Here is a 25,886-nt window from a genome sequence, read left to right as displayed (position 1 = left end):
AAGCCAGGAGAGCCGCCGCTGCCAGTCCGTGGGTGCAATATTAGGTGGACCAAGGTTACTAACTCAGGCAGCTTCTTATCTTGCGATGGGCACGGAAGGGAAAGGGGGCGAGAGGGAGCTGCAAGGGGGGGGGGCCCAGGAGCTCTTCTCTAGGGTGGGAGGTAAGCCCTGAATTCACTCTTCCACCCCCGTCCTCCAGGCTGGTCTGGGCACAACGCGATTAAGAGAGGCACCGTCCTGACGTTGCGCCCCACACCGCTGGCACGTACTGGCCCCATGGCAGGGGTGCCAACTGAAATAAAATATTGGGGGGGGCAGACAAGCGCCCCGCCCCACCTAATCCACACGCACGCCATTTAAATGGCAGTTGGGGGGGTACTCAAATATTTTATTGGAGGGCGGCAAGGGACTTTGGCTCCTATGCCCCATAGCTAGGAGGGCGACAACACCCCCATCTGGAGCCAGCCCCCCACAGCAGGCACCCCCCAAATGTCATCCATAGCGCCACCCGCGATGCCAGGCTGTCACCCGCGCCCCCTTCCCTCCTTTGCCCCGCGGAACGCCCAGCCACAGGACCGGTGCCTTGTCGCCTTACCTGGGGAGCGCCGTCCTGCCCGTCGGGGGGCTGCTGCCCCCTTGCCCCCCCTTCCGCCTCCTCCTCGCCGCCATCCTTCTTGAAGAGGGTGTAGAAGATGTAGACCAGCAGCGAGTAAAAGGCGTACATGGGGGCTCCGCGGCAACCGAGCCCCCAAATCCGCGGCGCCCACCTGGAGAGGGGACCCCCGCAAAACCCCCGCGCTCCGCTCAGCAGCAGCAGCCGCAGCAACCACAGCAGCAGCAGCGGAGCAGGAGGAAAAGGAGGCGGCTCCGGCGGCTGGAGGTGCTCCGCCCGGCCCGCCGCGCCCCGCCTTCCGGCCCGCCGCAGCCTGAATCGGAGTCACCGGGAGGGCCGGGCCGGGCGGGAGGGCGAGGGGGGCGCGGCTGCTTCTCCTTCTTCTCCTCCTCCTTCTCCTTCTCCTCCTCCTTTTCCTTTCCCTCCTTCTCCTCCTTCTCCTCCTTCTCCTTCTCCTCCTTCTCCTCCTTCTCCTCCTTTTCCTTCTCCTTTCCCTCCTTCTCCTCCTTCTTCTCCTCCTTTTCCTTTCCCTTCTTCTCCTCCTTTTTCTCCTTCTCCTCCTTCTCCTCCTCTTGCCCAGAAGATGCCACCCCCCTCGGAGGCAGGGCTGAGCCGCCCGCAGGGATGGCACCGGGGCCGGAGGAGCGCATCCCCGGGCCGCCGCTGCCGCTCCCCGCGAAGGCTCCCCTGCTTCTCCCCCCCCAGGCAGCAGCCGGGAGGTCTCCGCCAGCCCCGAGTGCCGCAGTGGCGGGGCAGCTGCTCTGCAGGCAGAAGGACACGGGTTCGGTCCCCAGGGGCCCCGGCTTGCGGGTCTCCTATTCAGGTCATCTGCTCGGCCAGGTGAGGGCAGGATGCTGGCGCAGGTGGGCCAGTGGCCTCATCCAGCAGGATCTCCTGCTGTTCTTAACAGAGCTTGCCGTGGCTACTACTAGCCAGAATGGCTATGCTCTTGTCTCCATAACTGGCATTGTGAGCGCCCGTTGCTGGAAACCACAGAAGGGGAATAGTGGCTCTTGGGGTCGGATCCTGCTGGCAGGTTTCCCATAATGGGCATCTGGTCCAGAGATGCCAACCTGAATAAAATATTGGGGGGGCAGGTAAGCCTCACTCCACATAATTGATTCCAAGGCGCAACACACACACACCATTTGAATGGCAATGCCCATCAACTCTGGGGTGGGGCTCAGCGTGAGCCCCCTCAAATATTTTATTGGAGACCCCTAGGAGTTGGCTGGGATGCAGGTGGCGCTGTGGGTTAAACCACAGAGCCTAGGGCTTGCCGATCAGAAGGTTGGCAGTTCGAATCCCCTCGACGGCGTGAGCTCCCGTTGCTCGGTCCCTGCTCCTGCCAACCTAGCAGTTTGAAAGCACATCAAGTGCAAGTAGATAAATAGGTACTGCAGCAGCAGGAAGGTAAACAGCGTTTCCGTGCGCTGTTCTGGTTCACCAGAAGCGGCTTAGTCCTGCTGGCCACATGACCCGGAAGCTGTATGCCGGCTCCCTCGGCCAATAAAGCGAGATGAGCGCCACAACCCCAGAGTCAGCCACAACTGGACCTAATGGTCAGGGGTCCCTTTAGGAGTTGGCTACTGTGAGAAGTTGGGTGGGTCACTGGCCTAATTGTGTTCTTACATTAACTTTGGCCATAATCTGGGATGTTAACTTCCCTGGGTCTGGCCAAGTGGGTTCCAAATAAAAAGGTAAAGGGACCCCTGACCATTAGGTCCAGTCGTGGCCGACTCTGGGGTTACCTGGAAATAAATAGGCAGGCAGTGAAGTTGGGCTGGAGCAGTGGCAGCACAGCCTACGGCGTTGCAATTAGAGACCCGGCATAGTGGTTAGTGTGTTAGGCTAAGACCCGAGAGCCAGGTTCAAATCCCCACTCAGCCACGAAGCTGGGGGACCTTGGGGGCCAGTCAGTGCCTCTCAGCCTAACCTCCCTCACAGGGCTGGGGGGGGGTGTTGAATGATTGCAGGTGGAAGAAGCGTGTAGGTCACCTGCAGCTCCTTGGAGGAAAAGGTAGGGTGTCAACAGGATAAAACAAACCTTAAATGCCATGATCTTAAAAAAAAAAAGAGATTCATTTTCCTTTTTCATTTATTACACACATCTCATATTCCTAACATTTACTATACATTCCTCCCTCCCTCCCCTCCTAGGCTTTCCCCAACTTCCACTTCTGATTTGTTTCTCCTTTCACCCACTTTGCTGCCTCCTAAAAGAAAAAACTACTAATAACATATTTGTACAATAACATCAAACCTAAAAACATAAAAATAACAGTGAATGCACCATATTATTTCTCTATCTTCTACACATTTTCTAATACTAATGATGTGAATGTTTATTTAAATCCTGCCATCAAGTCTATAGGCTTTCTTTGTTTCTGCAAGTATAATATAAATGGTTCCCATTCTTTTTCAAAGTCACTGTTGTCTTTTTCTCTTAGTCTGTCTGTCATTTTTGCCAGTTCTGAATAGTTCATCAACTTCTCCTGCCATTGTTCTTTAGCTGCTATTAAATGCCATGACCTGTCCTTTGCATCTCAACATGCAAGCATCTCAGACAAAGGATGCAAAGGGTCCATGCAGGATCCCTAGTGGGACACCTGCTTTGAATGCAGAAGATGTCTCTGTACTGCTGGAGAGCTGCCTCTCTCAGCTCCGGCAATGCAGAGGCTGCTGACGGCAGCAGAATCTCACAAGCTGGTCCCGCTGGGAAGAAGCAGCCCCTTCACTCCTGCTGCAAAGATGGAACCAGACTTGGCAACAGCCCTATAGGAAAGAGCCTCAGGAGCTGTGCTTTGCATGCAGAAGGCAGCAGACCCAACCTCCTGGGGGTGAACAACTTGCAGACTCAACACAGAAAAAGAGAACAAGAAGAACATATGTTTAAAGAAGATTGGAAAAGGTTTATTGAATATATTGGAAATAATTGTGTACAGCTGAGCATTCAGATCAATTCAACAGGGTAAATAATTTTTGATGGATGCACTAATGGGATAGTGAATGGTATAGTTTTTGTAAAATATGCAGGGATTTATGATATGCAAAATGAACCATGGAAAGAGAAGAAGGGAAGTCATTGATATCTTAAGGGTGTAAAATGAGTATTTTAATTTGTAAAACAGAAAAATTAATAAAAACTAGATTAGATAGATAGATGAGAGAGAGAGAGAAACAACAATTATATAATTGTCCAGTAGCACAATCTTTATATGCCTGAAGAAGTGTGCATGCACATGAAAGCTCATATCAAGAACAAACTTAGTTGGTCTCTAAGGTGTTACTTAGATATATTACTCTTGCTATATATATTCTCACCTCGCACCAAAATGATCTTATCATCAGGCAGTTATTCATCATATGTACCAAGTTTGCATTTTTACTTCCACATCTCCAGCAGTTGTCTGCATTTCTGAGGGCAGGGTCAGTCTTAGAAATGATGTTTGCAAGCCTCTCACAGAGTCTGTTTTGGCCACAGGGAAGGCAAACATTATGTCAACAAGCACACACCCCTGTATACTGTCCCTAAACAGAGAATTCCCTTAGCTAACACGACTGATATTTGACAATAGCCTTATCCCTCATAGTTTTATCTGATCCTGTGCGAGTCACCACCTCCACCTCCTGTGGCAGGGAGTTCCACAGGTAAAGGATGTCTTGTTGCAACAATACTTTTGCAACAGCTTAACAAGGATGGTGGGCTCCCAGAGAAAATTGCAGCAAACCACAGAGAGAGGAGCAAGGAGGCATCTTTACAGGGACAAACCAGTATTTCAAATGCTGTCAAACTAGCCTTACACATTTTTAAAAAAATGCTTCAGGCTTCATGTTTCCGAGCAAGTCAGGGGTGCTTTGTGAAGCTGGTGTTTACTCAAGACAAAGAGCAGTTCCTACAGGCAGAATATAAAGAGCCCCCGGGTGATAGAGGAGTCAAATTGCAATTTGAACCTCTCAGGCAGAAAGAACAAAAATATTCTGTTGTTGCACACTGTCACCAAAGCTGTCCATGGAGGCGAAGGTCAATTCTGTGTCCAGGGCAGCAGTCTACCAGCTCCATCTGGTACGCAGGATGAGACCCTACCTGCCCGCAGACTGTCTCGCCAGAGTGGTGCATGCTTTAGTTATCTCTCGCTTGGACTACTGCAATGCGCTCTATGTGGGGCTACCTTTGAAGGTGACCCAGAAGCTACAACTAATCCAGAATGCGGCAGCTAGACTGGTGACTGGGGGCGGCTAAAGAGACCACATAACACCGGTCTTGAAAGACCTACATTGGCTCCCAATACACTTCAGAGCACAATTCAAAGTGTGTGTGGGACTCCCTGGTCCTGAATGGGGTAACTGTGCCCCTGAAGGACCAGGTGCGCAGCCTGGGTTTCATTCTGGACTCACAGCTGTCCATGGAGGTGCAGGTCAACTCTGTGTCCAGGGCAGCTGTTTACCCTACCTGCAAGAGTACTGTCTCGCCAGAGTGGTGCATGCTCTGGTTAGCTCCCGCTTGGACTACTGCAATGCGCTCTATGTGGGGCTACCTTTGAAGGTGACCCGGAAACTGCAATTAATCTAGAATGTGGCAGCTAGACTGGTGACTGGGAGTGGCCGCCGGGACCACATAACACCGGTCCTGAGAGATCTGCATTGGCTCTCAGTAGGTTTCCGAGCACAATTCAAAGTGTTGGTGCTGACCTTTAAAGCCCTAAACAGCCTTGGTCCAGTATATCTGAAGGAGCGTCTCCACCCCATCCTTCTGCCCGGATGCTGAGGTCCAGCGCCAAGGGCCTTCTGGCGGTTCCCTCCCTGCGAGAAGCCAAGTTACAGGGAACCAGGCAGAGGGCCTTCTTGGTGGTGGCACCCACCCTGTGGAACGCCCTCCCATCAGATGTCAAGGAGATAAACAACTACCTGACTTTTAGAAGACATCTGAAGGCAGCCCTGTTTAGGGAAGCTTTTAATGTTTACTAGGCCATTGTATTTTAGTGTTCTGTTGGAAGCCGCCCAGAGTGGCTGGGGAGACCCAGCCAGATGGGCGGGGTATAAATAAATTTATTATTATTATTATTATTATTATTATTATTATTATTATTATTATTGACTAGATGGGCCCCCATTGGCCTGATCCAGCAGGCTCTTCTCACGTTCAAGTCTACACCTGGCCCTGATGGCAGGTAACGCACAAACTCACCTGTAAATGTATCTCAGCCTGGAGGCAATAATATTTCAGGGTCCTGGACCCACAGTGTTCCACGGGAGTTAATGCTGCACCCTTTAATTCCCAAGAGGAATTAGCAAAATACCACCAGGTTTCAATTTGGGTAGAACAGAGATTTGTTTATTGTAAAACGCCGGAATGGTGGCGCAGAGAGTAACAGCTGTGTGGGACAAGCAGGTAACAGGAGGTTTCCAAAAAAGTCCAGTTTGTGTCAGGACTTTGCAAGCCCATGGACATTGATAGGTCCTTCAAATTGCTCCCAGCACTGGCCTGCGACGCATATGTATGTATAGTGGCAGATTGAGGCTGACTTTTTGAAGGAAAACCACCCTGGAAGCAAAGGGGAAAAAGAACGAAATGTAAATTTAGAAAATAGGAGATAAGGGGCAGGAGAGCCAGAGTCCAGTGGCAAAGACCCTGGGCTTGTGGTTCTTGTATTGCAGGGGGCTTAGACTAGATGAGCCTTAGGGGTCCCTTCCCCATCTACAATTCTGTGCCCTTGGTCCAAACTGCTTCCTCGGGGATGGGAACATTACCTTTATCTGGGACCCTTCGAGCTGGAGGGCACAGCCTTGCCACCCTCATCGGGCTCAGAGGAGGAGCCCTTGCCAATCGTTCTTGGCTGCCTGCGTAAGGCTAGGCTTCCGCTGGCGCTAGCCAGGACATTTCAGGCTATGGTTATGTTATAACTATGTTATGGTTCTGGACTGTCAGGAGTTAACACTCCAGGAGCGTTCTTATCAACTGGGTGCACTGCCCACATAATCCGTGCTTCGTTAGCAAGGTCGGGTAGTTTTTTGTTAAGAGGCAGAGAGCTGCGAATATGCAGCTAGATTCTGCAGGTTTTCTGTTTTGAGTGCTACGAAATAAAGAGTTTTGGATTAGAAGCACTGGTGTCCAGCTGCGTTATTGAGGACACCACGTCGACACGGACAAGCCATTTGCTGCTGCGTGGGAACTCTGCTATTATCCGGTGGCGCTGTGGGTTAAACCACAGAGCCTAGGACTTGCCGATCAGAAGGTTGGCAGTTCGAATCCCCGCGACGGGGTGAGCTCCCGTTGCTCGGTCCCTGCTCCTGCCAACCTAGCAGTTCGAAAGCACGTCAAAGTGCAAGTAGATAAAAAGGTACCACTCCAGCGGGAAGGTAAACGGCGTTTCCGTGCGCTGCTCTGGTTCGCCAGAAGCAGCTTAGTCATGCTGGCCACATGACCCAGAAGCTGTACGCCGGCTCCCTCGGCCAATAAAGCGAGATGAGCGCCACAACCCCAGAGTCGGTCACGACTGGACCTAATGGTCAGGGGTCCCTTTACCTTTACCTTTAAGATTAGAAGCACTGGTGTTGAGCTGCATTATTGAGGATACCACGTTGACACGGAAAAGCCATTTGCTGCTGCGTGTGAACTCTGCTATTATCCGGCAACTGGAGAGAGTGGTTACGAAGCAGAGTGGAAGCATGTGGACGCAACTGGAAGTTTGTCAGAGTGGCAATAAATCAAATTTATTGCAGGGTCGTTGCAGCAGATTCAGTGGGTCAGAAGATATACGACCTAACAAACTTTCACAAGAGCCCACTGGAGCTGTCCAGGGTCCTGTTCTTGTCCGTCCTCTGCCTTTGACCCAACAGACTGCATGCCTCAAACAACCACAGAACTGGACAGCAGCCAGAATTCAGAATCACACCTCTGTCTGCAGTGACTACTTGAATTGGCTTATTTCTGTAATATGAGAAAGAGGCCGAGGCAAGGAATCTTCTTGCGGGATTATAAGAAGCTGATACGGGCACCATGGACCAGGCAGGCTGCAATAGGGACGCAGAAACAATGAAGAAAACTCGAAAATGCCAACGGCAGGAGTCTGGTATGAAAGACAGCAAGGTCAGGGAAAGGGAAATGTCAAAGGGCAGACAGCCACCTGCTTAGAGGAGAGGAAAGAAGGGGTCTAGTTTCCTGAAGATCACTGTGATCTGAGAATTTAGGGGCATACAAATGTTATTAAATGAATGAATGAAATGTTGAGGGTGCCAGCAAGCCTGAACACCCAGGTAACACCTTCCAAAGTCTTCCTGGAGTGCGGCCCTTGCAAGCCAGCGAAAAAGGGAGCTATTTGCTCAAGTCTCCACTGCCGTTCCTGGCTGTTCCTGGGTCTTCGTCTTCTTCCTGCCGGGTTTCGGTATCTGCTGAGAGGAACGGCCAAGTCAGAATGAGGCCCATTCGCAACCAGAAAAGAACGCAACTAGCATCTGTGCACACGCGGGTTGCAATTTGCCGCTTCTGCGCATGACATCATTTTGCACGTCTACGCATGTGCAAGGGGTGAAACCCAGAAGCAACCCGTTATGTTACTTCCGGGTCGTTGTGGGACGCAACCTGAAAACGTGCAACCTGAAGCAAACGTAACATGAGGTATGACTGTACCCCCAAGCTGCGAACCTGCTCCTTCAGAGGAACTGTAACCCCACCAAGACCTCCCAGCCATTTTGTTCCTCCTTCAAACCAATCACCATATTTTTCACTCTATAAGACGCACCAGACCATAAGACGCACCTAGTTTTTGGAGGAGGAAAATAAGAAAAAAAATATTCTGAATCTCAGAAGCCAGAACAGCAAGAGGGATCGCTGCACAGTGAAAGCAGCAATCCCTCTTGCTGTCGGAATTCAAGCCTTAGTCAGAGGAATTGGCCACTCTCCAGGTGCCCGGCTTGAGTTCCTTGTTGATCTCCCCCGTCAGCGGCTCCCGGCAAGACAAGGCGAGATCTCTATCGGCGATCCTTCTCAACGTGAGAAGAACACACCACTCCTCCCCTTCCATTCCCCAGGGAGGGGAGAGAGACAGACAGAAATGTATTTACATGCCTTTATTTCTGTCTTTCCAGCAGTACAGAGAAAACGTGTCTGCACTCTCTCAACATCAACAGCAGAGAGAGAATAACTCCTCCCATGTACTTCCAGTACAGGGTCATGTGACACTCTGAGCTAACATCCGGTGCTCAGTGCACAGAATATACTGTCCCTTGTTCCCACGGTACAGTCCCAAAACATCAACATCCTGTTTGGCTTTCCAGCCATCTGGAGCACTCAGCAGCATTGCTCCTTTTTCGTAACACTTGCTGTTCTGGCTTCTGTGATAGCTGCGCAGCCTGCATTCGCTCCGTAAGACGCACACATATTTCCCCTTACTTTTTAGGAGGGAAAAAGTGAGTCTTATAGAGCAAAAAATACGGTATGCCCCACTGCCTGACACTGAATGCTGAGCTGACTCTTTTAGTGAGTTCACCACCCAAAAAAGACCCAGAGCCGACTTGAGCACCCGTTTGGGGGAAGAATTTAGGCTATTTTGCTCCATCACAGCACTGACAGTGACCCCTCCAGCCATTCCTTTGCCTCACCCATCCATCCCTCCATCCCTCCTCCCTCTCCTCCTCACCTTGCACGGCCGCTTCTTGACCTGGAAGAACTCCACCATCCTCTGCTGCTTCTTGCTGCGCTTCGTCACGGGGCCAGGCGACTGGGGCTGGGCTCTCTTCAGGCAGGCGGCCCGCCACTCTTCCAGTCGGGTGCGAACCCGGTGCTCCCTGTGAAGCAGGTGCTCGGGTCAAAGAGTATCACAGAATTGTAGAGTCGGAAGATGAACCCGAGGGTCCTTAGTCCAACCCCGTGCAATGCAGGAATCTCAGCTAAAGCATCCATGGCAGATGGCCACCCAAACTCCACTTAGAAACCTCCAAGGAAGGAGAGACCACCGCTTTCTGAGAAAGGCAGCAGATTCAAGGGAAATAGAGGGGAAGGCTGGGAAAAGTGGCCAAAGAAGAGACTGGCGTTTTCCGCAGATCAGGGCATGTGCAAAAGCAGGAAGCTGTGCTGGCTGATGGGAGTTGCAGTCCAGAAACATATGGTCCCTTCGCTCCTTCCTCTGCTACGCCAAGACCACAAAACGCCTCTCCTGAAGGACCAGGTGCGCAGCCAGGAGTCATTTTGGACTCACAGCTGTCCATGGAGGCGCAGGTCAGTTCTGTGTCCAGGGCAGCTGTTTACCAGCTCCATCCGGTACGCAGGATGAGACCCTACCTGCCCGCAGACTGTCTCGCCAGAGTGGTGCATGCTCTGGTTATCTCTCGCTTGGACTACTGCAATGTGCTCTATGTGGGGCTACCTTTGAAGGTGACCCGGAAACTACAACTAATCCAGAATGCGGCAGCAAGACTGGTGACTGGGAGTGGCTGCCGAGACCACATAACACCGGTCCTGAAAGACCTACTTTGGCTCCCAGGACATTTCCAAGCACAATTCAAAGTGTTGGTGTTGACCTTTAAAGCCCTAAACGGCCTCGGTCCCGTATACCTGAAGGAACGTCTCCACCCCCATCATCCATCCCGGACACTGAGGTCCAGCTCCAAGGGCCTTCTGGCGGTTCCCTCACTGCGAGAAGCCAAGTTACAGGGAACCAGGCAGAGGGCCTTCTCGATAGTGGCTCCCGCCCTGTGGAACGCCCTCCCATCAGATGTCAAAGAGAAGAACAACTACCAGACTTTTAAAAGACATCTGAAGGCAGCCCTTCTTAGGGAAGCTTTTAATGTTTAACAGACCACTGTATTTTGGTACTTTGTTGGAAGCCGCCCAGAGTGGTGGGGTATAAATAAATTATTGTTACGATATACGATATATACGATATATACGATATATACGATATATACGATATATACGATATACGATATCTTTATTGTCATTGTCCCTTGTGGAACAATGAAATTGAAAGCTACATAAAACTACTACAAAACTACATAAAACCACTACAAAACTACATAAAACATTCAAAAACCCCTTAAAACTCTAAAACCCCATTTTAAAATACACTATACTACAGAGACCCCTTATGCCGCGTTTAGAACCAGAATTGCATTAGCGTAGAAACCGTTTATTATTATTATTATTATTATTATTATTATTATTATTATTACTATTACTATTATTAGTAGTAGTAGTATTATTTGCCAAGCAAGAGCAGCCACACTCACGTCTTGTGATGTGAAGTGAGAATATCCTCCAGAGAATATTCTCGAGAATATTTTCTGCTAGAAAATTATCCGGAGAACATTCTCCACAAACTGTAAATTCTAATGTAAGAACCAGTTTTACAACCCACATTTTAAAAAATCTAGTAAATAATAAGTCAAGCTGTGATATTGCCAGTGTAAGGAATGAATAATGATTTTTTTAAAAAATCCAGTTACATTACTGGGCATTGTGTCATTCACCATTGGCAGTTCTGAAATGTGAGCTACAGGGGGAGAAAATCAAAGAATGTGAATTCACTGCCTTGCCCCATTGAATAAAAGTATCTGTACAGTCTTTGGTTGCCATCTGAACAAGTTTACCCATGAATAAACATGTATATTAACTAATTATATCATTTTCAATGCATTAAAATGCTATCATTTTCAATGCGCTAAAATGAATATTCTGTTTTAAATGAAAATTCTCTAATATTCTCATTAATCGCAAATATTCTCCAATAGATCATGCTCGAGAATTTCACACCACTACTCACGCCATGTGCTTCTCATGTGCCAGGAACTGCAGCAGCCCCTCCTCGTCTGGCTCCTGCCACTCTAGCACCACTTGGCTCGGCTCGGCCACCTCGGGGTGCAGGAAGAGCCGCCGGGTCTCCTCCAAGGGCCAGTTTTCAGGCAACGGGTGCTTCTGCAAAGAGTAGGATTTTCAGCATTAACCTGTAAGAAAGAAACTTACCTGCCCTTCGCCCATCAACCCTGAGCTGCAGCCTGCAGCAGATACACACATGGGGAGGCAAATTCAGGCCCGGGGGCTGGATCCGGCCCAATCGCCTTCTCAATCTGGCCCGTGGATGGTTCGGGAATCAGCGTGCTTTTACATTAGTAGAATGTGCACTTTTATTAATAATAATAATTTATTTATTTGTACCCTGCCCATCTGGCTGGGTTTCCCCAGCCACTCTGGGCTGTTTCCAAGAAAGATTAAAAATACATTATAATGTCACACATTAAAAACTTCCCTGAACAGGGCTGCGTTCAGATGTCTTCTAAAATGCATCTCTGGGTTATTTGTGGGGCCTGCCTGGTGTTTTTACACGAGTAGAATCTGTGCTTTTATTTAAAATGCATCTCTGGGTTATTTGAGGGGCATATTCGTTCATTTCCCCCCCAAAAAATATTCTGGCCCCCCACAAGGTCTGAGAGACAGTGGACCAGCCCCCTGCTGAACCTGAGCTACAGGAACTATCTTAAGAACATAAAGAAGAGTGCGCAGGATCAGGCCGGCGGCCCTTCTAGCTGACTTTGAGCTTTCAAATTTCAGAGGCGCACAGTGCAGCGCTACGTTTTGACACCCCTACAGCACTGGTGTTGCTCCCCTGCCGTGTGGCGCCCAGTGTGGGCGCACCGGTTGCGCCACCCTAAAACTGCCTCTGCATCTGGCACAGCACCCTGCCTTGGAGAAACTTGCAAGGAGGATCCGTGCATAAGATCAGCCCTCTCCCCTCCTGGGGTTCCCAGCAACGGAGATTCAGAAGCATGGCTGCCTCTGGAAATAATAATAATAATAATAATAATAATAATAATAATAATAATAATTATTATTATTATTATTATTATTATTATTATTATTATTATTATTATTGTCAGGGAATCAGGAGCAGGAGCACTAGGGAGAGAGGATTGGGAGAGCGAAGGGGAAGAATCCGAGGGCAGCGTAGGGGAGTATGACAGTGGCCCGAGAGATTCCATGAGCTTCTCCAGCGAATCAGAAGATTCCCAGAAGGGGGCGCCGATGGTCAGGGCAAGGGGGGTCCCAGGGGGGACGCAGCAGAAACAAGGAGCCAGAGGGGAACCCCAAAGCAGCAGTGGAGGATCGGGACCAGTTTCCCCACCAGAGCGTAGTGGGGGGGAGGAGTCACATGTGTCAGGAGCAGTGTCTCCTCAAGAGAGGGAGTCAGGGCTGACCACGCCTCCAAAGGAGGGGAGGTCAGTTGCAGCTAGCCCCCCCCCCCCCCCGATGGGGGAAGCAGTGACAGCAGCAGTGGAACGGTCAGGAGGAAAGCTGCTGGCTGGGCGCGCGCGCCAAGTTCAAATGTGCAGGCGCGCGGAACAGCAGGAGACCCGGATGGGGAACCAGCTCCTAAAGCCCGCCGGAGGGAGGGAGAAGGCTCAGGGGAATCAGCGGGAGAAGAGGCTAGAAAGGGCGGAACCCCGGCGGGCAGGCGGACCCAGAGGAGGAAGGAGCAGCAGAGAAGGTGGAGCAAGGCTAGAATCTTAAATTGGTGTCAAGGGGGAGGAGACTCAGACGGAGCATCAGCGGTCTGACACTTGAGACGTGGAGCTGCGCGCTGCAGCTCTGGAAGTGAAACTGAACTTCAATAAAGACTTTTATACTTAACAACGAAGCAGCGTTGGTCCTTTGTGAGCTGGGACCTAGGGTAGCTCTGACAATTATTATTATTATTATTATTATTATTATTATTATTATTATTATACCTGAGCGCTGCAGACAGAGCGCAAGACCTGCTCAATGCTCCCGTGTTGCCGCAGCAGCGGCAAGGCCTTCTTGGGGCCCAGACCCCGGATCTTTTCGCAGTAATCACAGCCCAGCAGGATGCAGAGGTCCACAAACTGCATTCGGGAAAGGCGCAGGGATGGGGAGAGGAGAGGAGAGGAGGGAGGAAGACACCAGCGTCACACAACACAGCAGGATAATAATAATAATAATAATAATAATAATAATAATAATAATAATAATTTATTTATACCCCACCCAACTGGCTGGGTTTCCCCAGCCACTCTGGGCGGCTTCCAATAAAACACTAAAATACAATAACCTATTAAACATTAAAAGCTTCCCTAAACAGGGCTGCCTTCAGATGTCTTCTAAAAGTCTGCTAGTTGTTTATCTCTTTGACATCTGGTTGGAGGGCGTTCCACAGGGCGGGTGCCACTACCGAGAAGGCCCTCTGCCTGGTTCCCTGTAACTTGGCTTCTCCCAGTGAGGGAACCACCAGAAGGCCCTCAGCACTGGACCTCAGCGTCCGGGCAGAACGATGGGGGTGGAGACGCTCCTTCAGGTATTCTGGACCGAGGCCGTTTAGGGCTTTCAAGGTCAGCACCAACACTTTGAATTGTGCTCGGAAACGTACTGGGAGCCAGTTTACGTCTTTCAAGACCGGTGTTATATGGTGTCGGCAGCCGCTCCCAGTCACCAGTCTAGCTGCCGCATTCTGGATTAATTGCAGTTTCCAGGTCACCTTCAAAGGTGCTCCCAGTTCTGCTCCTGGTTCTGCTTCTGAGCAGCTGCTCCAGTTCTGCTTCTGCAGAACCAGCCTCTCCTCACAGTGGCGGAGGAAGCCTATCGGGCATCTGGGGCGGCGTGCCCAGAGGAGCAGGGGGGCACCCATGGGTATGGGGAAACACGGTGCCCAGAGGGAGGGATTGGAGGCACCCATAGGGACGGCACTGTTGGTTTCTGTTTGTTGCCGCTGTGCAGTGCTTTGGAGTCACAAGACTCTGTTTACATTCCAGAGCTTCCAGGCTATTGGAAGTCTCACGGAAGACAGGAGACGGATGTTGCTATTACTGGTTTCCTGTTCCTTTGTTTTTAGAGTTGCTCTCTGCTCTCACAGAGAGAGGATATATTTCTTTTCTGTCTGCGTAGCTTAGTAATAAAACTCTTAGCATGTAGCTCATATTTCTCATTCCTTCCCTGTGCTGGATACTCTGCATAATGGGGGAATGAGCCTTATCAGAGGCTCAGGTTGTTAATCAAGTCAGAGGACTCAACTGGAGGAGTCGCTCGGTCGAACGCAAGTCCGACAGACACAGGGCGCGTGGCACCCATAGGGATGGAGGGGCACACTGCCCATAGGGATGGGGCGGGGTGTGCCGTGGGGCCTCAGCCACCTACATTGGGGGGGGCAGGCAGTAGATGGACAGCGTAGGGCCTCCAGGCTGTGATGGCCTGGGACTCGGACTCGGAACCAGAGGAGACTCAGTCTGCACCGGATCCTTTGCCTCAGGCATCATCTGAACCAAGTCTGGGGCCTGATCCTGAAGAGGCCCAGTCTGCACAGGTTCCCCTGCAACAAGCACCAGCTGGGCCGAGTCAGGGGCCTGATCCTGCCCTGGCTCCAGATGTGGGGATGACCTCATTAACTTCAGCTGAGCCATCACTTACAGCTGCTCCAGGGGAGGCTGAGGCGGCCTCTGGGTCTAGTAACCCACCAACGTCTCCCGAGCTGCAGAGACGAAGGTCTGAGAGAAGGAGAGACCTGCGGACTCACAGGAGGAGTGCTCTCCTTCAGGCGAAACAAGGAGGTGAGTCGCCGGGGCATCAGGACTGGCCGTTACCCCGGCAGAGATAAAAGGCTATTGGACCCTGCCCCAGGTTGTGGGAGCTACATTGCTGTATGCCAGATCCTGCCTGAGATCCTGTACCTGTCCTTGCCTGGTTTCCTGCCTCGTGTCCTGCCTTGACCCTGTCGGACTGACTCCCAGCGGATCCTTTAGATTCTGGACCGGACCTGGACTGCGTTTCTTGGGTTACCCCCAGGCCCAGCACACAGGCACCCAAGATGCGTGGCTCGGGTGCGCTGCAGAAGCCGCAGTGAGTGTCGGCCACGATTTTGTCACCCCCCTGAGTGGGGACACTTGGGGCAGACCACAACTACCGCACCCCCCCTTGCTACGCCCTTGTCTCCTCACCTGCTCTTGCGTTAAGCCCAGCTTTTGCAGAACCACCGGCAAGGAGATCTCTTCCAGGTCTCTAGAGGAGATAAAAGAAACCACGCAGAATCCATTACGACCCCAGGGAACAAAGTCGACCCGATTTCTCACTGCACAACGGCCGGCCACAGATTCCTGCATTGTGACACCAAGGGGCTGGACTCTGGAAGGAAGAGGAATTCTACCAGGGAAGAATCGCAAATCAAGAGGATGGACTCTGCCAAAATGGCGAAACTAACTGGGAAGCTCAGAAGCCGAGAAGACAAGAACTTTTTTTTAAAATGGGGAAATGGCGGAGGAAGCCTATCGGGCATCTGGGGCGGTGTGCCCAGAGGAGCAGGGGGGGCACCCATGGGTATGGGGGAACACGGTGCCCAGAGGGAGGGATTGGAGGCACCCATAGGGACGGCACTGTTGGTTTCTGTTTGTTGCCGCTGTGCAGTGCTTTGGAGTCACAAGACTCTGTTTACATTCCAGAGCTTCCAGGCTATTGGAAGTCTCACGGAAGACAGGAGACGGATGTTGCTATTACTGGTTTCCTGTTCCTTTGTTTTTAGAGTTGTTCTCTGCTCTCACAGAGAGAGGATATATTTCTTTTCTGTCTGCGTAGCTTAGTAATAAAACTCTTAGCATGTAGCTCATATTTCTCATTCCTTCCCTGTGCTGGATACTCTGCGTAATGGGGGAACGAGCCTTATCAGAGGCTCAGGTTGTTAATCATGTCAGAGGACTCAACTGGAGGAGTCGCTCGGTCGAACGCAAGTCCGACAGACACAGGGCGCGTGGCACCCATAGGGATGGAGGGGCACACTGCCCATAGGGATGGGGCGGGGTGTGCCGTTACAGGATACAGAAAAGTTTCTCTCATAACTCTAGCAGCTCACAGGATATCCGATGAAGCTGAATTCAAGACGGATAAAAGAATTCCTTCATGCCGCGCACAGTTAAACTGTGGAACTCACTGCCACAAGGAGGACCAATGAGCACCAGATGGAATGGCTTTTATAAGAGCTCTGGACGGATTCATGGAGGGCAAGACTATCAGGGGCTCCTAGCAGTCGGAGGCAGCGATGCTTCGGAATACCAATTGCTGGAGGGGAGAGTGGGTTTTTTGCTCAAATCCTGGTTGCGGGTTTCCCATAACGGGCATCTGGTGGGCAGTGGCGTAGCAAGGTCAGGTGGTAGCCGGGGCAGAAAATTTCTTGTCACACACACACACACCCATTGAAATTTAATTAATTTTTTTTGCCTGCAAATATGGTTTGACTTTATTTCATATTTTTGGTGGGAACCAGAGTTTTTGTGGAGGAGCCGGCGGACGGACCGTTTTGACAGCAGGAAACCTGCGCGCACCAAAGCCATAGCATCTCTTGCAGACGTTGAGTGCCAAACAGCATTTTGTCACTTGTGCCAGCCCTGCTAGTGTGAGGTGCTGCCCCAGTGAGAACAGGATAGCGCATAAAAACAGAACATAAAAACAAGGGCCACAGGGAGACTGATGATGGCAGATGGGAAAGCGAAGGTAGAATTACATACAGACAGCATTATAAAAAGGGAGAAACTCCTCTATGTTCTTGTCTACTGTTTTCCATCTGTAATCATGATTGTTCAGAATTAAAGGGAAGTCAATGTCCATGTTCATGTTTCCCATGAAGTTGCATTTCAGAAAGCTTGTAAGAACGTAGACACAATTTTATTTTCTATTCTATTTAAAATGTTCTGTAATCTACAAGTAATATTAATGACTAGTAAACCAGTGTTGCAACCTTTAAAAAAGAGAGAGAGAGAGAGAACAGGATATTGGACTAGATGGTTCTGCAAGCTCTTCTTCTGTTTCTTAACTCAGGTTGCCTCACAAACGCCCAGCCCAGAACAATCCACGATGCTCCAGCTTCCACAATGAGTTTCAGGCCTTGATCTTGCTAGGAATGGACACACTCTGCCCCCCGGAAACCCCTCCCACCTGCTCTCTGCCTCCGACCTGTGGGAGCTGGGAAGGCACTCTGCACATGCCCAGAGTCTTTACCGCTTCCATTCAAGTCCAGGACACACTCACCCGTTCTTGGCGTTCAGGTGCCGCAGGAGACGTGAGCTTCCGAAGGGCAGCGCATCCATGTCCTCCGTGGCCGTGCACCAGGCGCGCCCGGACTTCACCAGAGCTGCGCATGTCGCTTCTGCCTCAGCTGGCGCCTAAGAGGGAGAGGAGGAGGGGAGAGGGGGTTAGGCTGGATGACCTTTAGGGGTCCCTTTACAGTTCTGTGATTCTATGGGGGGAGAGAAAGAGAGGTTCCCTCGCATATAAGTATATAAATATGCTGCATTGGATGTAAATATGTGAACACGGAAGCATAGATTTGTAGGGTTGGAAGGGACCCCAGGCGGTCATCTATCCCAACCCCGAGACGCAGGAGACATTGTGTACCTGCACACAGGGAACCCCCAAGTAACCCAGCAGCCTCTCGGAGTCTCTTCTCGGCAGCCGTTGTGGGGGCTCGTCTGCAACAGGATCTGAAAGACGCAGGAATAATAATAATAAATAAAATTTTATTTATATCCCGCCCTCCCCAGCCGAAGCCGGGCTCAGAGGGTCTGGGGGCGGGGCTCTCCCTGCCGTAGCCCCAACTGCCCACCAATAAAAGGGGCAGTGACCCCCAACTAGGGGAGTCTGAGACAGTCTTACCTGCAGCTTTCCTCTTGGCTCCAGAGACTGCGGCGCGTTTCGCCAACTGCAAGGGGAGCGGAGACAGAAAGAAGAATTGCGCAGAATTGCTTCTCCCTTTCCTGGATGGGGGGAGGATGAAAGAGCGTCTCCACCCCCATCATTCAGCCCAGACACTGAGGTCCAGCGCCGAGGGCCTTCTGGCGGTTCCCTCGCTGCGAGAAGCCAAGTTACAGGGAACCAGGCAGAGGGCCTTTTCGGTAGTGGCGCCCGCCCTGTGGAACGCCCTCCCACTAGATGTTAAGGCAATAAACAACTATTTTACTTTTAAAAGACACCTGTAGGCAGCCCTGTTTAGGGAAGTTTTTAATGTCTGACACTGTATTGTTTTTGCTATTTGGTTGGAAGCCGCCCAGAGTGGCTGGGGAAGCCCAGTCAGATGGGCGGGGTATAAATAATAAATTATGATGATGATGATGTGCAGTTTCAGATTAACAGCAGCCTGAAACGTGGCAAAGTCAGGCCGCAATAGGAAAATGGGGTGAATGGGGGGAGAGAGAGACTTCTAATTCTCTCCATGGTCAATGTGGTCCCTGCCTTTCCGGGTGAGACTCTCCCCCTGCACTTCTAGCCAGCCCTGGGGGTCAGTGTTTGGGTTTCGCCCTCCCAGCCCACCCGGGATCCCCTCTTACGAACCACTCTCTCCTTGAGGTCTGGGGGTTTCCCATCAAAGACGAAGACGGGCTTGACGCCGTTTTCCAAGAGACGCATCGTCCGGTAAAAGAGCCCCTGCAGGGAACTGGAACAGAAGAGGAGGCAGTGTGTGAGCAGGGGGCAGGGGGGGGGGAGGCAAAGCAAGGCAGCCCCACAAAAGGGGGCAGGGATGCAAAGGAGACAGGAGTGAGCAGGGAGACCTGGGCAGAACTCAAACTCAAGCCCTGCCAGTGCAGGTGTGCATCGCCATCATGGGGAAATGGACCAGAAGGAAGCAGGGGAATCATAGAATCGGAAGGGACCCTAGGGCCATCTAGTCTGACCCCCTGCAATGCAGGGATCTCAGCTCAAGCATCCATGACGGGTGGCCACCCAAGCTCTGCTTAAAAACTTCCAAGGGAGGAGAGTCCATCACCTTCTCAGGATGTCCGTTCCACTGGCAAACAGCTCTTACTATCAGAAAGTTCTTCCTGATGTTGAATCTCCTTCTTGTGACTTGAAGCCGTGGGTTCGAGTCCTGCCCTCCAGAGCAGCAAAAGGCAAGCTTGCTCCCTCTTCCCTGTGACAGTCCTTCAGATAACTATCATAGCACCTCTCAGTCTCCTCCTCTCCAAGCTAAACATACCTGGCTCCTTCAACCGCTCTTCATAAGGCTTCGTTTCCAGAACTTTTATCATATTGGTTGGTCTGCACACCTTCCAACTTGTTAATAATAATAATATTAAACTAATGTACCCAGGACTAGACAGAGGACTTCAGGTGGGATGTACACTAGACATCTGCTGATACAGCCTAGAAGGTAAAAGGTAAGGGATGCGGGTGGCGCTGTGGTCTAAACCACAGAGCCTAGGACTTGCTGATCAGAAGGTTGGCAGTTCGAATCCCCATGACGGGGTGAGCTCTCCTTGCTCTGTCCCTGCTCCTGCCCACCTAGCAGTTCGAAAGCACGTCAAAGTGCAAGTAGATAAATAGGTACCGTTCCAGCAGGAAGGTAAACGGCGTTTCCGTGCGCTGCTCTGGTTCGCCAGAAGCGGCTTAGTCCTGCTGGCCACATGACCCGGAAGCTGTACGCCGGCTCCCTCGGCCAATAAAGTGAGATGAGCGCCGCAACCCCAGAGTCAGCCTGGACCTAATGTCAGGAGTCCCTTTACCTTTACTATCCGATCTCCTCTCAGTCTCCTCTGTTGCAGGCTAAACATATTCAACTCCTTCAACCGTTCCTCATAAGGTTTGGTTTCCAGACCCTTGATTGTCTTGGTTGCCCTCCTCTGCACACCTTCCAGCTTGTCGACATCCTTCTTAAATTGTGGTGCCCGTAAATGGACACAGTATTCCAGGCGTGGTCTGACCAAGGCAGAACAGAGAGGCACTATTGCTTCTCTTGATCTGGACGCTAGACGTCTATCAATGCAGCCTAGAATAGCGTTAGCTGCTTTTGCTGCCGCATCACAAACCACCAAGACCCTTAGATTGTCTCAGAGCCATAGATCTCACACTGGGAAACTGAGGGCATCAGTTTGGCAACGAGCTGGAACAATAATTGCCCAGGAAACAGCCTGCTTAAAGCAAAAGTGAGAGGGCACAAAAACTTGAAATACCTGAAAGACTCACTGAGATCACCTGGGGAAATTCTACCTTTGGCACCACACCCTGCAAAATATCACAGGGCGGTGACCTGAACATTTTTCACTATTGTCCCTGTACTGGGGATATCAGGCTTTCCCTAACCCAGAAGATGTGCTTTGACAACCTGAACCTCTGTTTTTATACGCTTTGAAACCAACTGTTTTACTAGTTCCACGCTGTATTGTTGTTTTAATGATATTTATATATTTATTTATGAAAACCGCTTGATGGCAAAACACCTCAAAGCGGTTTACAGAAAGAATATAAAACATTAAAGCCATCAATTGCGGGGGGGGGGGGGGGAGCAGCAATAAGTTAAGACTTTGGAAAAGTTAAAATACAGCAATAGGCTAAAAACAGATTAAGACTCGCACCCGCTTTCTAAACAGTTGGGAAGACTTGCATAAACCAGAATATTTTTAGCTGGTGCGGAAAAGAGTTCAGTGACGGCACCTTCCTGCTATCAATAGGCGGGGAGTTCCAAAGTGCTACTACACTAAAAGAGAGAGTTCTTACAAATGCAGAATGACTATTATGGGTATTTTGTGGCACATGCAGTGTGCCAGTTCCGCAGTCGAGTGTGTATACATGTCTTCCAAAGCAACTACTCCAGAGGTCAGCAAACTTTTTCAGCAGGGGGCCGGTCCACTGTCCCTCAGACCTTATGGGGGCCGGACCATATTTTTTTGGGGGGGGGAATGAATGAATTCCTATGCCCCACAAATAACCCAGAGATGCATTTAAATAAAAGGACACATTCTACTCATGTAAAAACACGCTGATTCCCAGACCGTACGCAGGCCTGATTTAGAAGGCGATTGGGCCGGATCCGGACCCCAGGCCTTAGTTTGCCTACCCATGAACTACTCTATTCCAAACTTAGAAAGAGAAAGCGTAACGCTGGTGGTCAACAAGAGAGATTTAAAGACTCTCTCAAGGCAAATCTAAAGAAATGTAATATAAACACTGACAACTGGGAAACACTGGCCTGCGAGCGCTCCAGTTGGAGAACAGCCTTTACCAAAGGTGTCATGGGCTTTGAAGACACTCGAACTCAGAACGCAAGGGAGAAACGTGCTAAGAGGAAGGCACGCTTGGCAAATCCACACCGGGATCAGCTCCCGCCCGGAAACCTATGTGTCCACTGTGGAAGGACGTGTGGATCCAGAACTGGCCTCCACAGTCACTTACGGACTCAATGTTAAAGCTGTGTTTATGGAAGACAATCTTACTTGGCTACGAGGGATCACCAAAGTAGAAGACATGACTTATAATAATAATAATAAATTTTTATTTATATCCCGCCCTCCCCAGCCAAAGCCGGGCTCAGAGCGGCTAACAACAGTAAAATAATACAGCATTCTAAAATCAATTCATTATAAAATCAGTTCAACAGTTTATTAGTATTAAGTGGCTTACAAATGCTTTTAAATCAACAAACATTCTTTTTTAAAACTTACTTGCAACTTCTCACCTGATATTTTCCCCATGGCGGTTGATGATCTTTGGCATAGCCGTGCGGAACTGGTAAAAAGCGACGGAGACATCCATCGCCACCACACGCCCTGAGCCAAGCAGGAGGGAAAAGAACTTAATCATTCTATGTACGTATCTGCTTGTTCTGTTTCTATCCCACATTTTTTTCTGAGGAGCTCAAGGTGGCGTATGCATGGTTCTGCCGCTCTTTGTTTAATTCCCACGACAACGGCAGCCCTGTGAGGTAGGGTTAGGCTGAGAGGAAGAAAAGGCAGAGAGGAATGGTTCTGGTTGCCTCACCTCAAAAAGGAGATTGCAGAAAAGATTCAGAAAAGGAGAACCAAAATGATTGAGGGACTGGAGAGACTCCCTTTTGGAGAAAGGCTGAAGCATTTGGGACATCTTAGTTTAGAAAAAGGAGACTTTAGAGAGGTGACAGCATAGAAGTTTATAAAAATTAGGAATGGAATGGGGAAAGTCGGCAGACAAAGCTTTTCAAGCAGAATAGAAATTTTAGGAAATAAAATAAAATAGTAATACTTGTTCCAGGAGACGGTCTAAGGACAAGTAGGGATGCCTGGGGGCAGGAAAGCCACGGGGAACCCCCATGTACCCCACTCTGAGCCCCACGGTGGTGGGATGTAAACAGACGAAATAAATAATACCTTCCCATCAGTCAGAAATTCTGGCTCTAGACTCCCAGACAGACCCGCTTCTCCCTTCGGACGCCATGCACCCCCTACATGAGACTTCTGCGCCCCACACGGCCAAGCCAGAGCACAGGGGAGTGTTTTGGGTGCAGGAGCGGGGGGCTATGAATCGGCTGGCGGGAAAGGCACTCTGCACATGCTCAGATTCAGCCTCAGACTCAGTTCTAAGTACCTAAGAAGAGTCTGCCGCATCAGGCCAGTGGCCCATTTAGTCCAGATCCTGACCTCACAGTGGCCAACCAGATGCCTCAGCCAGCAAGCAGGATTTGAGCGTAAGAGATCTGCAGTTTCTGGGATTCAGAAGCATTTACGGCCTCCAGCTGCGAAGGCAGAGCCTGAATTTGCCCAACCCTCTTCTAAACCCATCCAAATTCCTGCAACAGCGAGTTCCCTAGTTCAGCTCCAGCTCCCACAGTTGAACGGGAGATGCTGTTCCCTTTTTTAAGATACATTTTTATTAGTTCTTTAACATATGTGGAACGCCCTTCCAGCAGATGTCAAAGCGATAAACAACTACCTGACATTCAGAAGACATCTTAAGGCAGCCCTGTTCAGGGAAGTTTTTAACGTGTGATATTTTATTGTATTTTTGGTTTTTATGGAAGCCGCCCAGAGTGGCTGGGGAGGCCCAGCCAGATGGGCGGGGTATAAATAATAAATTATTATTATTATTATTATTATTATTATTATTATTATTATTATACCATTTCCAACAATAATTAAACATACTTTCACATCTTATGCATTTTTTTTGACTTCCGTCAGTCCTGTCTGAAAATTTCCCAATCTAATCTCTCAGTATGCATTCCTTTTTTCCCTATCACATTTCAAACTTATAACCAACATCTCCACCTTTTTCTACTTTGTAACACTTCATATATTTCTCCTTACAAAACTGGACAAAATGACAGGAAGGATCCGAAACCCTGCAGGACCAGACATTTTCAGAAGATTGGAAGAACTATATGAATTATTTGCAGAGCAACTAATCAACAAATTACGTTAGAAGTTTTGTAAGGAGATGCTGTTCCCGCCCTGGCAAAGCTTTAACTTGCACCAGAGACCCAAAGGTCATCATCCAGCCCAACCAGTCAAGATGCCCGCAATCCTCTGGGACAAGGCACCCCCAAACTCAACCCTCCAGCTGTTTTGGGACTACAACTCCCATCATCCCTAGCTAACAGGACCAGTGGTCAGGGATGATGGGAATTGTAGTTCCAAAACAGGTAGAACACCAAGTTTGGAGGCAGAGGAACCAGAGACGAAATTGCAAACATGCAATAGTTCAAGCTATGGTTTTCCCAGTAGTGATGTATGGAAGTGAGAGCTGGACCATAAAGAAGGCTGATCGCCAAAGAATTGATGCTTTTGAATTCTGGTGCTGGAGGAGACTCTGGAGAGTCCCATGGACTGCAAGAAGATCCAACCTCTCCATTCGGAAGGAAATCAGCCCTGAGTGCTCACTGGAAGGACAGATCGTGAAGCTGAGGCTCCAAGATTTGGCCACCTCATGAGAAGAGAAGACTCCCTGGAAAAGACCCTGATGTTGGGAAAGATGGAGGGCACAAGGAGAAAGGGACGACAGAGGATGAGATGGTGGGACAGTGTTCTTGAAGCTACCAGCATGAGTTTGACCAAACTGCGGGAGGCGGTGGAAGACAGGAGTGCCTGGCGTGCTCTGGTCCAGGGGGTCACGGAGAGTCAGACACAACTAAATGACTAAACAACAACAACAAGGACTACCATAAGTTTTAACAAAAAAAAAATTTCTTTCCAGTAGCACCTTAAAGACCAACTAAGTTAGTTCTTGGTATGAGCTTTCGTGTGCATGCACACTTCTTCAGAAGGTATCTGAAGAAGTGTGCATGCACACAAAAGCTCATACCAAGAACTAACTTAGTTGGTCTTTAAGGTGCTACTGGAAAGAAAAAAAAATTTTTGTTTTGACTATGGCAGACCAACACGGCTACCTATCTGTAACTGGTACCATAAGTTTTGTAAGGAGATGCTGTTCCCGCCCTGGCAAAGTTTTAACTTGCACCAGAGACCCAAAGGTCATCATCCAGCCCAACCGGCGGAGATGCCTGCGATCCTCTGGGACAGGCATCCCCAAACTCAGCCCTCCAGCTGTTTAGGGACTACAACTCCCATCATCCCTAGCTAACAGGACCAGTGGCCAGGGATGATGGGAATTGTAGTTCCAAAACGGGTTGCGCACCGAGTTTGGGGATGCCTGCAGTCTGGGAGATGCAGGATGGGCGCAAAAGGCGGCGGCAGCGCTCACCCCGGTAGTCTTCCAGCTGGACGGAGCTCACGGCGTCCGGCGCCTGCTCCCGGATCAGCTCGGCCAGCCTGGAGATCCCCATGGCCGGATCCCTGCGCAACCCTCCGGCTCTGCGCGCCACCGCCCTTCCTTCCTCGGGGTGGATCGGGAGGAGGAGCCCGGCCAGCTGGAAGCGGGAGCGAGCCCGGGCCGGAAAGGGGCGCGCCCAGCTGCTTGCCTTCCAGAGCCAGCAAGAGTGCCTCTGAGCACGTGCAGAGAGCCCCCTTCTTGCAGCCGCGCGGTGCTTTCCAGTTGAAACTCTCCAAACCATTCTTTACGCAATGCTTTCCTAAAAAAATGTTTAGGGGTATACTTTTCGTTTTGACTCAAGAAAATCACCGTTTTATCGTTCAGATCGGGGGAAATTAATGCATTCAATGGACAAAAGTGCAAAGATTCACCAAATGTTTAGGGTTGGGGAGCCGCCCAGAGTGGCTGGGGAAACTCAGCCAGATGGGCGGGGTAAATAAATTATTATTATTATTATTATTATTATTATTAGGGTCTGCGTTCCCCCAGAAAAAAGCACTGTTCTTATGTTTTGTTTTTTACTGTATACTCCACCAAGAGCGGCACAGTTAACTAAATTTCTGCATCCGAAGGCCATAGGGGGTTGACGGTATAAAAGCACCAATATGCATCCCGCACGAACAAATGAAAATTATAACTGCGCTCGTAGCCAGATCACCCCCAGCTTAAATATTAATATGTTTTTGCAGCAGGTCCCTTTTTGTTCCGTGTCAAAGAGGCAGATGACCCAGGCAAAGGTCCCTGCCCCGAGGAGCGCACAATCGCCAGCTTTTTCTC

The 25,886-nt window shown here is 50.1% G+C and overlaps 2 protein-coding genes across 5 annotated transcripts in view; both read right to left on the bottom strand.

The window, feature by feature from the left end:
- KIFC2 (kinesin family member C2) overlaps nt 1-725 on the bottom strand; it is a 43,912-nt gene extending 43,187 nt beyond the window's left edge. The window contains exon 1 of the mRNA XM_083621944.1: nt 596-725. Within this exon, the coding sequence (XP_083478070.1) occupies nt 596-724 (129 nt within the window). The 5' untranslated portion in view covers nt 725. The remainder of the gene's footprint in view (nt 1-595) is intronic.
- Nucleotides 726-5,926: 5,201 nt separating this feature from the next.
- LOC310766171 (flap endonuclease 1-like) lies at nt 5,927-25,186 on the bottom strand. 4 transcript variants are annotated; one of them, XM_083622215.1, is made up of 11 exons: nt 25,041-25,186; nt 22,045-22,135; nt 18,927-19,029; nt 18,252-18,297; nt 17,994-18,067; nt 17,628-17,761; nt 15,551-15,611; nt 13,334-13,468; nt 11,374-11,525; nt 9,253-9,400; nt 5,927-8,002 (listed from the first exon to the last, which is right to left on the bottom strand). In XM_083622215.1, exons 1-11 carry the CDS (start codon nt 25,120-25,122, stop codon nt 7,937-7,939), a joined length of 1,092 nt encoding a protein of 363 aa, XP_083478341.1. In that variant the 5' UTR covers nt 25,123-25,186; the 3' UTR covers nt 5,927-7,936. The 4 variants fall into 4 exon arrangements, with proteins under 4 accessions (XP_083478341.1, XP_083478339.1, XP_083478338.1 ...); XM_083622213.1 differs by having other exon boundaries at nt 17,994-18,079; nt 25,041-25,178; XM_083622212.1 differs by having other exon boundaries at nt 5,927-8,005; nt 17,994-18,079; nt 25,041-25,159.
- Nucleotides 25,187-25,886: the final 700 nt, after the last annotated feature.

Source organism: Podarcis filfolensis (genome assembly GCF_964270895.1).
Source record: "Podarcis filfolensis genome assembly, chromosome: 7".
In the NCBI taxonomy this organism is placed as follows: domain Eukaryota; kingdom Metazoa; phylum Chordata; class Lepidosauria; order Squamata; family Lacertidae; genus Podarcis; species Podarcis filfolensis.
The sequence above is the reverse complement of the archived record's forward strand: the minus strand, read 5'-3'. Positions and strand labels throughout refer to the sequence as shown.